Genomic DNA, 11,370 nt, shown 5'->3' on the forward strand with positions numbered 1-11,370 from the left:
TCAGCCCGCCATCTCCCTAACTTTTGAATGCCTGAAGTTAGATGTTCATGCTTAAAGTTGGTCGGACACCAACGGCTATGTTATAAAATCAATGCGTTTATTTAAACGGTTCAATGGCCATTTTGCATTAACGCGGCCAAAGCCGGTGACGAGGCCTGGCAATCACCAACGGCGGGCCCAGGACAATACACTTGACCTCTAGCTGACCACTCTCTCCATCATCCATTCTACGAGTTCTCTCGTCCTCAGCTTGCGAGGCGTCTTGTACTGGTTGGAGGACGCGGTGGTGCGAGATATGGTGAAGTCCTTGAGGTCTGTGAACGCGCCTTGGGCGACGAGATGCACGTGTGGTGCGGAGATGGTGCGACTAGCGCGAAGGTTCTTGTAGTAGTATTGGTGATTCTGGAGGTACTCATCAAACTGAATCAAACGGAAAAGGTACTTTTGGTATAAGGATTGAAAGTTTGGTCGGCCTGAAGATTTCGTTGTGACCTCTAGCAAGATAAGGCGCCAACGTACCAAGGTTATTATATAGACACATTTACTTAGGAATTGCACGAGATAAAATTGGACGGACTAAAATTAATTTCAACCCCCTTTCTCTCCAAAAGTCTCGTTAATTATTATATATATTTTTTCGACTATCAACTGACGTTTTCGTTCTAGGAAATGCCCACGATGGTTTGAAAACTCGAATCTTACTTTTGACATTTGTTCTTCGGTGAACTCTGTCTGCTCTACGTCAATTTCGATGAACACAATGTAGTATAGCTCTAGGATATTAAAACAGTAATACACTTGATTTTGTTGATGTTAAAAAGGGCAATCAGTAAACAACAATCAGAATTTGATTCTTAATGATCAGTAGTCTGTTGTGGGACAGCAAATGCATACATGATGACATAATGTTAAACTCTTGATACCAAAAAACAAGACGAGCCAAAGAAAAGTAGAGTGCCACACATTTTGTTCTAGAGAAAGCTGTCTTTAAACTGTGCGGCTGATGAAACAAGTTGGATGCCTTTCAGGCAATTATAAGGAAATCACAAATGTATCCAAGGGGGTCAAGATGATGTTCTGAAGCAATAGAATGACTAACTAGCATGTCCCATTCCTTGGAATATAAATGTCCTCCTTGTCATCGTCGTGTACTCACCAGGACTGTCGTTGTCGTAAATTGGGCTCTCTGCGCATGTCCAGTCTACCAACTGCACTCCAGGCCAGCTTCCAACTGTCGCCTTTACGGCAGCGTCCACAACTTGGCTGTTCATCTTCTCGTAGACTAAATTCAGATACTCCCCAATTCTACATTCAAGAGGTGACGAAGAAAAGGCTTTACCTCATTTGGCCAGTAAAAAGCCAGTACACCATTTCTTACATTTATTTTCTGACGACTGTATACCTGTACAACATGCGGATGACAGGGCATCTTTCATGGAATCCGGTGACTTGGACGACATCCCCACTTCTGTACCGGTACAGACCGGTCCGAGTCGTACTCACCAGTTCGTATCTACCCCCAGCCTCCACCTCATCTATTAGCAAGGTCGTAGGATCTTTCTCAAGGCTGGGGGAAATAAGAATCAACACACTCATTCATAGACAATATTTTCGACGCTATTTATAGAGAAAATGAGCTTATCAATACCGGAGTCTTATATAGCACACGTATCTACCAACAATTAGGTACTCAAGGCGCTGGAAATTATGTCTATTGTTATAGACATGTGCGTTAGCACGTGAAGCTGATGGTGATAGGCTATTTCTTGAAACATATCGTAAGCTCAAAGCTTAACAAATTCCATTAACTTTAATGGTCAGTGCAACAAAAGCTTGGATTTCAAATAAATGAGCCTGATAAAATTACTATAGAACGGGAAGATAAAAAATGTACTGACCATTGCTCTTCTGGAATGAACTCGTACACGACAAGGTGCGGTATTAGGACGTATCTTGGCTCCTCCTCCGCGATCCACATGTTGACGGCTGGGGTTCCACACTCGGTCGTACCGTAAAATCCATCAACACAAACAAGACCTGCTCTCAAACAGTCAAACATCATTTAAAAAAGATGTATCTTGATAGCTTATGGAAAATGTGCATTATAAAATTTAATCTTCATGTAAATTTAGCAACTTCTGACGGTAAGGGAATTTCAAATTGGCACTTAGGCCTGCTGCTTGAGAGGATAAAAAAGGTCGCAAGTTCATACAATTGCTTAGCAATGAGAGCCCTGGTTTCAGTGCTTAGCACTAAAGCCTTGTTTAAGTTACACAGAGCTATGAACCAATGTCCTCAGCTAAAAGGGATAAGATGTTCTTTTAACAAACACATTATTATGATGATTATGTATCAGGTCGAAGAGGTGCTAAGCTAGCTCATTCAGTTGTTTGTAAAAACAAAAACCGTTACATTACCTTTGGCGTATTTTTCCTGAAGTTTTTCCTTAAAGCCCAAGACGTCGACTGCGTCAAGTGCTCGCAAGTGAGGCCACATTCTCTTCACGATTCCGTCAAAACCTTTCTCGAATTCCTTTCTCAACTGAGATACGCGGGCCTGGTCGGGTCTGAGATAGCCTTGGAGGGACCGGCGCACATCAGGATCTAGAGGGATCTTAGCATTGATCTTCCTGGTAGATAGGTCCTCCAACATCGCCCGCCAGTTGGTCTCGAGACACGTCAGAGCTCGGTACAACTGGGAGGTGAACGTCGCATTCAACACTGCCAGATTGGGGTCGGCAATCGCAAACAGCATGTGAACATACATGGCAGAAGGCTCATGGGTGATGGTGAAGGCTGGAGGCGGAGAGCTTTGTTCGGGAATAATAATATATGATATTTCCTTCTCTTTGACAAACAGATAGGCTGCGGCGGCTAGGCCAGCCTTTGTGACCGAAAACTTCGGATGGGTGTAGAGAAAGCAGCGCTTCTGCACCAAGCTTGGCCGACTGATTCCTTGGTAAAGAGCAAGGCGGAGGAGTTTGAAGGCAAATGATTCACCCTCCCAAAAGAAATCACCGTAAGGGATCTTCTTGCCGGTTCCAGTGGTTCCCGAAGTGACGGCGAATCGCAAGGGCTTCTCGCCAAGAAAGACGCCTTCCTCGCCGTCCGCAAGCCGCTGGATGTAATCCTTGAAGTGATCGTACGTGGTGAGAGGATGCTTCTTGCGGAGGTCTTCCACCGATCGGATTTCCCCAAGACGGTTCTTGCGCCCGTACTCCGTCTTAGCATGTCGCCTGGTCAGCTCCCTGATCAGATCATCCTGGGTTTCACGCGGATGTTTCCACATACGGTTGGCCTTTGCCAAGATAAAGGGCGTGGCTAGCCATTCACTTTGGTGCCACCAGTAGGAAAGGAGTAGGCTACTGAGAGTGTGGCTCTCAGAACAGCGGAGCGTCGAGATGTGGAAGGCGATTAAGGAGGAAAGGAACAGAAGAATCGCCACACCACCTGATAAAAATAATAATAGAATAATAATGAAGTACATAAATCATAGCATCTCATTTCATGAAATTAATTAGGACTGCATGACATGTTATTTTGATAAGTATATCCATAACTATGTTTTTAATTATTTAATTAATGTTACGTAATCCAAGACATATACACATGACTGCATACCTTCTGCTATTCGAAGGGCGAGGTGGGCCTGACAAGACAAGCAATGACCGAATAGGACCGCAACTAGAAGGGAAGAGACGATCCCCCAACATGCACATCGAAAACTCCACGTCACCGTCATGTTGCCTCACTTTTCTAACGTTACCAGTCAATATCTCTGTAAAATAGGCCAATACATTATGTATTACTTTTAATAGGTTATGGCACTCGCTACCGATTGCAGCATAAAAGCGACATACACAGATTAGTTTAAATAGTAATCCATGCAGTGAGCGAGTGTGCTTCGTAATTAACTCAGCCCTAATTTTGAGGTTTTTTTGACTGGGTTAAATTCTTGGACTTTTTTCATTAGTATTCTTTATTATGTCTGGGTAAGTTATATACCAACTAAACGCTTTTAGAGTTTGAAAACAAAAATCAAAATGTGACGGAATATAATAATGATAGATTTTACTCTAAAACTAGGAACTTCCAAGGCGTGTTGATCCGTCGCAAACTGAGGTATTTTATGTAAGGGATTTTAAGTCCGAATTTCAGCCCAGGAAATTAATTCTGGTTTAAATAGGAACATTTTGAATCTAAATTTTCAAACTCTAAAATTTTAGTACACGATGAAACAAAGTAATGACTCCACAAGGATACAAGTTATACATTGAGTAGATAATAATGATCACCGAAATATACCACAGCTTTCTTTTCTCTACTTAAGTTTGTACTTTGATACTTTAGCAAAGATCATTTAATAAACAGCAAAGCAGTCAATTTAGGCATTATTTCATGTTTGTTCCCCCAGTCGAGTAGTCTCGGGTCGATTAGTCCTGGCTATATCTGTGATAGATTTGTTTTATATTATAAATTATGTAAACCTTATAAATAATTCGGAATCGAGCGGAACACATCCACTACACGCTACACTGGCCGGCGCTGTAGTCGAAGTTTGGAACTTGACCCGGGAACTATTGTCCCCATTCATGCCCCTCCTCTGAATACAAATTTCATATGAATAAGTTCAAGTTAGCCGTCTGTCTATGTGAATAAAATCCCTTTTCCTGAATGCTTGAGATACATATTTCACTCATACACGGCCTGAAGATAAGAACCAAACGGATCATTAATATTGTGGAAAGCGAATGTAGGCCTAAGGTAACTAGTTCAAGGACTTACCATTTCAAATTCAATGGGTGACTTTGTGAGAACGCCATATGTACTAAATGGATTGAAACTTGAACTTACTGTGCCTATATGTGTGTGTTTACCCTAACCTCGTAAACTAGAACTATACGGAAACTTTCGGATCGTACCTGCACCGTGAGTCACCCTTCAAGTTCCGCTAATGCAAAAGCTGTCTAAAATCCTGGTGCTAATAACTGTACGTGAACTGTGAATGGGCATTTGCAAGTGCCTGCGTTAGTTACATGCACGCTATATATGGCAGTGTCAAAAAGCTAAAGGTCACGCATCCAAAAGATAAATATCATACAGTTCGTGTTGGGTATACAAACGCAATCCTGCGGAGCCCCTAAAGTACGGAGCCCCTAAAGGGACAAGCATGATGAAGTTTTTTTCACGAAATATATCGAAATAATATTTCGAGGGAACGAAATGATTTCGAGGTAACGAAATAATATTTTGAGGGAACGAAATATTATTTCGTGGGAACGAAATAAAAAACAAAATTCATCATGCCTGTCCCTTTAGGGGCTCCGTACAATCCCTATCTCGTGGGTGCACTGCACCAATTCAAGCCCCATTGAAAACAGTGTAAAAATCAACAAAGTTCTGGGCTAAATGACATGCAAGCCGACATCACTGGGGTTTCTCAAACATAAATGAAATTATTGTCTTGTCCTTCATCTTTTCTGTATCTTTTCAATTTTTGGTAGGTTAGCCAATTACATTTTTTAAATATTCACACCAATTTTGGCTGATTGTCCCATTATACGCGCCCATTCATTTGACTAGAACATACAAGTGCGCCCTCTTCCTCAACTCAAGCCTGCAAATAAATTGTATTGCCCATAGCTCTTCTCATCGTATCAACCATCTCAAAGCGCTTTTACAATAATTCCCCGTCAGGTCAGGAGACCACGCGCGCGGCATCCGATATCAGCCCACATTCGGTTCAATATCAGCCAACATTCGTACTCCTGGGTGGAGAGAGGCAATTGTAATGACGTGTCTTGCCCAGGGGCACAAACACCATTTTCCTGGCAGGATTCGAACCCACACACCGTCGTTCATGAGCAATCTCGCCTAATATTAAACTTGAACTAGTCGTGTTTCTTTGTATGTTTCTGCATTCCTGAGAATGATATTATCATGATCGGCGTAATATATAACCCTCTTTTGAGGTTTGATAGTTTAACTGTTGTATCGTGTCTTACATTATTTCACTGATCAAGAATGATAACTTTGTTATATTTGTCAAACAAATTGTGCCAATGATCATTTCAGAATTAAGGCAGCTTGATCCACAACACGACACCTGTTGAACGAGCTGTTATCATTAAGGCCGAAAGAATTTGAAACAAAGGATTAATTGTACGCATTTATTTTTATGATCCTAATGTGAATACTTCCCTCACTGCAGAAAACTGTGTTTAGTAATTAAAAACCTTTCTAAACACTTTCTTGCTTCCAGTTTGTAAACATGTATAAAAACTTGTACTAAACATAGCCATTGGACATTGATGTATAGGAATTGGACCCGCGCTGTTTATCTTCTAAACATATTTACAAAGTGATAGCAACATTGTGCTTAATTTTAAATACTGTTTTCAGAGTGCTCTTTGAGCTAAATTTGAGATACGGTTTATAACATTTTAGTAAAGTGCGAATCGTTGCATTTCGAGTTGTCATGGTTTGAACTTTGACCCGGTTTGAAACCAGGATTTGATAACCTTATGCTAGAGGGCATGGTGAAGTAGTCTTATCGTACGGGGCCTCTGATTTTTTTTCTTTTCATTGATAACTACACACGGCGAGACCACTTGAATTATCACAGCCATCCGACTGAAGTTCAAACCCCAATATTTGAAGTATCACAGTCAAAATGGCGGTGATTTGGAGATGATCTTCTCGCTCCTATTTAAATAATGTTCATTGCTTGTCTTCCCATGCTCACCTTGCCTTCCGAGTAGTTACAGGTAGATTAATGATCAACAATAAAATGTATAGACAGTACAGTGTTAAAGAAGTCAAGTCCTTTAACAATGTCCCTATACTACTGTGGTTTGTGACGAGAAGGCCTATTGTACAGCGCCATTCGGGACACGAACAAACAAGCAGAGTTATTACACATCAAAAATGGTGCTCAAGATTTATGCTACTATGGTTTATCCACCAAAACTGGACTTCGTCAATCACACGTATTTTAGAGAGAAAAGAAAAGTGGGGGGAATGCAAGCCATCATGATTAGAACCTATACGTTTGGCGCTTATACTATCTTGATATCTAAACCATAAAAAAAGTATTTATAAAAAAACATTATTTCAATCACGAGATTTTTATCCTAGCATATTAAGGTGGATCACTTTACTGTCTTGCGTAAGAAAACAATGCAAACCGCCCTGTCCAAGACTGATCGTGTTCGATGGTTGATTGCCTCGCCCCACCCCAATGCCGCGCGCTAGTTGCTCCTTCGTAGTTCGCCCTCATACGGCATAACTTAGCGATGCTCTTGTGGGAGTAAATGGGATGGTCAAAGCCAGTCACGCGAGGGCGCAGTACTTTGTGGACTGTTGCGGAGTCGTGGTCTGGAGCAAGGTCAACTTACATGCTCTATAGAAGCAGTTGTGATGGTGCCTTCCTTTCTGTATTCTGATTGAGGCCATAGAAAGTAATATATTTATATCGTGTACTTGATGATTTTATTTTCCAACTTGTATTACGTGTTGAGCGATCTGTAAGTTATGTCCTATCATCCTCGCAAACAATTAAGTCAATACTGAAAACCTCAACGCATCCTTAGCGACTGGATTGAATGAAAATCGCTTCATATTTCAGCAAACAGAAAATGTTGCCGAAATATGCGAAGATAAAGAGGGCGTGCTATTGACTCATCGCGCCAAATGCATTTTGACATCAATCGGCACGTGCGAAATCCATAGGTTTCTAAGTGGGTGATATTTCTCATGGCAGCGAAAGCGCAGCGAAAGCGCAGCGACACTTTGCATGCTATAGAGTCTTACTGGACTTTCTAGTAAACAAGATTTTGTTGTTACAATATTGCAGCAGGTCTGCTCACTAGTAATTAGCATATTTGAGATATGGCAGGACTGATTGATTTGAGTGAAGTCTTTGTATTTACCCAAACCAAACAGCGCCCTCCTATTGCGTCGGCCATATCTCAAATGGGCTGGAGCCCGTCGTACAGATTACGTAGGTCCGTGCATGTGATATTGACTTTAGTAATTAATAAGGAATATAAGTAAAAATGTCCACTCATTTTAGAGTTATGGATAATATAAAAAAGCTTTCCAGTTATTGGCATTTATCGGCTTTGGCAAATGAACTCTTCATTTGTAGTCGTTATTTTCATTTTAATTAAAAAAAAAAACTAGCCTCGCAAATTTCATCATCATCCCGTACATTTCCATGTACAGATTTACTGCCACAGTATACACTGGAATTCGAGTGTTGAACAACGGTGCACTCTGCTCTGAAGCAGCGATTCAAAATCCTCCCCACACTGCTCAAGTCTAACTCCGCTGCGTCCTAAGAACCTGCAGGATGACCACTTGTAAATGAAATGAAATCAAGGAGTAGGGCCTTGTTCTCAAGGTCTTCGGTGATCCGATGCGGAGACCGGGTGTGAGTCAACAGAGTCACCCGATCCCACCCTCCTCGGCTCTTTTAGCTGGCAAGATTGGTTTCTACTTGACCGAGGCTCATCACGTTTTTGCATGGTTGAACCTGAGACGGGCTAGCGCTCACAATCAAGAAAGCCAAAAGACCGCCAAGACTGCGGTGCTAAACAACCGTGCATATCGAATTATTTTAGGCCTGCCTATTTGTCCCATTATCATTTTGTAGACGTGCTTTGTCCGATTTGCTTGCTTGATTTCTTGCGTTCTCTTCATCATTATCCAGAAAACTGGTTTGTTAGTGCGGTTTTAAGAGCAGCATATAATTCTACTAAAACGTCTTGTTAGCACGCTTTGCCTACATTGGGGATATTAAATGGTTATTGGCTTTTGTATATTCAATATAAATATGTATGAATTTGTGACAACGTATTTTGAAATGCACGCAGAATTATAATTTGCATTTTGTGTGTGTTTCTTTTCCTGGATATTATTTTGTTTTCCCTCCAGTTTGACTTTCTTGTTCTTGAAACTACTGTTCAATGGACGATGCTTGCATTAATATAATCAATGTAACACCTGCACTGTTAAATAAAAACAATGTTGGGTATCTATAAAAAAAAAATAATAATAATAAAAAAAAACCTAGTGGTTCTTTATAACTTCAACAGCGTACAGACAGTCAACAAAATCGTTTCATGCGCATACATGATCCCAGGTTTGATGTCCTTTTTTTCCTTGTTTTTCTACGTTGTTTCTTAGATGCGGTGAGTACACTCTCTCTTTACTCTCATGGGAGCATCGAAATCTTCTGTTGACAAAAATTAAAAAAGACACATACACGCAAGGCACGATGTGATTTCTTCTCATCACTGGAGAGAGTACTATATAGCAGCTTAGATAATTCGAAAGCATTGGAGAGGGGCTGGACGCTGTCCTGACATAATAGACAACCGTAAAATGGATGTTAGACGAGCAATATCTTCGCGCTATAACATCATGTCTCCTCCCACTCCCACCCCCCACCCCCCCTCACCGTCTTCGCAACATAGCCTTGCCTTGTCTTGTTAAAAAGAAGTCATCAGCAAGCGGCGGGGGTAGGGGATATTGAACCCTGACCAAGTTTTCTAAGCGTATGTTACCCGCTTCTGCAAAGCGTCACCCACCTGCATTGATGTCACTGAATTGGAGTCTAGCAAACGAAAACTTTGAATTGGACGTTAATGACTTTCATTGGGATTAATTAGGCGAAACCGTGCACACGTGGGCGACATGATCGTACCAAAGAAACATATTTAATTAACCGTCCAGTGTGCATGACATGACCTTGGAGGTAACACACCATTCGGGTACCGTCACTGGGGAGGGTAACCCGCGTGTATTAATGACATCAGAAACTGAGAACTGCCCTCAAAGATCCATTTGAAATCTTAATTATTGATCACCAGAGTTGCGCGTTGGATCCCAATTTACGCAGGAAAACACGCATGAAGTATATGTAATGAGGTGTTGAGTGCCAACTACGTCAAGATGGTTAGTAACAATGAGTTCAGTTTCAGCTACAATCTGATGTGCATGACTGGGAACGTTTCGGACTTTTTATACACAAGTTTCCACCTATCAATTCACGGAAATTTGCACATTTTGATAAGTTTTTGAGGCGAGTATGTATTGAATATTTAATTTAAAAAAACTCCGTGTAAGGCAATTTCTTTGAAAGTGTTCCTTACACATTGCCTGGTATTTCAAACGGTAAGACATTTTAAAATGTTTACAGAGGGTAGAAATAAACAAAATGCTCCCAAAATTTCCTCAACAGAAAAATTATATACCATAAAATATAAAGCTTTGGGGGTATTTTTGTAATACATTATTTTCAAGACATGGGAAAGAAAACAAATCTTTCTTTGTGCCCCGCGCATCTCTCTGACCGTGTGACGTCATCGACAAATTAGCACACCTACAGATTGTTTCCTATTCCTTGTTAAGCATTTATATGCCTAGCCTTTGACTAAACTCATCGCAGGAAACAGAACCCATCCCTACTTCCTCTTCGCTGATGTCCTATCATTCCAGAAAACAAGAAGTTTATGTAAACGGTGTTTTTACCGTAATCACCAATCGCGGGTGCGTGTCAATGTCTTTAGCTATACACATATGCAAGAGGGTGATGAATTAATGAATAGTGAATAGCTGTGATCACGCACTGAAGTGGGGAAATCTACCCCGCAAGTTGCACAAACACTCCGATCTGCTGATCTTAAACAGATTGCTAGTAGTAGACTCAAATCTACGTAGGAGGTTAATAAGAACCTTTCGCCCCACAATATTCCGCTTGTCACGTACATTGTTAAATTGTCGAATGTTTAAAAAAAATTGTCGGATAAGCAAAAAAAATGCCACAGCCTACGCAAGATCTTGGCGAAATAATATCCGTAAAAAGGCATAGGGTTGGGTTTTTGATTGAATAGAGTATGATAATAAAATATAAATATATATGCTATCAGGCGGGGTTTTTTTATCTTTTTTTTTTTTTGTGCGTAGTCCGATTTTTGTGTGCTAATTCCTCCTAGAGACGATCAATCTAAAATAAGACCTGAAGCCATGCGTCATGTTGAAACAAAATCCCTCTACTATTTTGCCAAAAACAGCAACTTTCGGATCAAATATCTTCCTAGTTTCTCAGAAATGCAAGCTTACAATCTTGCTCAGCACAGGGACCCTTTCAAATCCTTAAGTGCAAAGCTTAAACCCTCTTTTCAGAGAACAGTCGTATTTTCGGCTGACGTAGGGTTATATTATGACACATTTACAGGTCCAAAACTTACAATGATAAGCTTTCGAAATATTGCAACATCTACTCCTACGATTACATACCTTAGTCGATAGTTCGCCGACCGTTCAAAGAAAAACAATTAGACGAAAAACAAACAAATTTCTGAAT

At 40.8% G+C, this 11,370-nt stretch overlaps 1 protein-coding gene across 1 annotated transcript; it reads right to left on the reverse strand.

The window, feature by feature from the left end:
* LOC119731720 (GH3 domain-containing protein-like) lies at window positions 1-4,994 on the reverse strand. The gene is made up of 8 exons (XM_038204943.1): window positions 4,922-4,994; window positions 3,621-3,777; window positions 2,418-3,449; window positions 1,899-2,037; window positions 1,403-1,567; window positions 1,157-1,305; window positions 703-773; window positions 1-420 (listed from the first exon to the last, which is right to left on the reverse strand). Exons 2-8 carry the CDS (start codon window positions 3,739-3,741, stop codon window positions 199-201), a joined length of 1,899 nt encoding a protein of 632 aa, XP_038060871.1. The 5' UTR covers window positions 3,742-3,777; window positions 4,922-4,994; the 3' UTR covers window positions 1-198.
* Window positions 4,995-11,370: the final 6,376 nt, after the last annotated feature.

The sequence above is a fragment of the Patiria miniata genome, unplaced genomic scaffold (genome assembly GCF_015706575.1).
Source record: "Patiria miniata isolate m_02_andy unplaced genomic scaffold, ASM1570657v1 HiC_scaffold_24, whole genome shotgun sequence".
NCBI lineage: Eukaryota > Metazoa > Echinodermata > Asteroidea > Valvatida > Asterinidae > Patiria > Patiria miniata.

What these genes read in the sequence shown, in the direction of transcription:
- LOC119731720 (XM_038204943.1), bottom strand. Translation starts at nt 3,741, where the DNA reads ATGACGGTGACGTGGAGTTTTCGATGTGCATGTTGGGGGATCGTCTCT. An exon ending in TCAGGAAAAATACGCCAAAG is followed by an intron (nt 2,038 to 2,417) that starts GTAATGTAACGG and finishes GTTTGAGAGCAG; the next exon opens with GTCTTGTTTGTGTTGATGGA. An exon ending in TTCATTCCAGAAGAGCAATG is followed by an intron (nt 1,568 to 1,898) that starts GTCAGTACATTT and finishes TATTTCCCCCAG; the next exon opens with CCTTGAGAAAGATCCTACGA.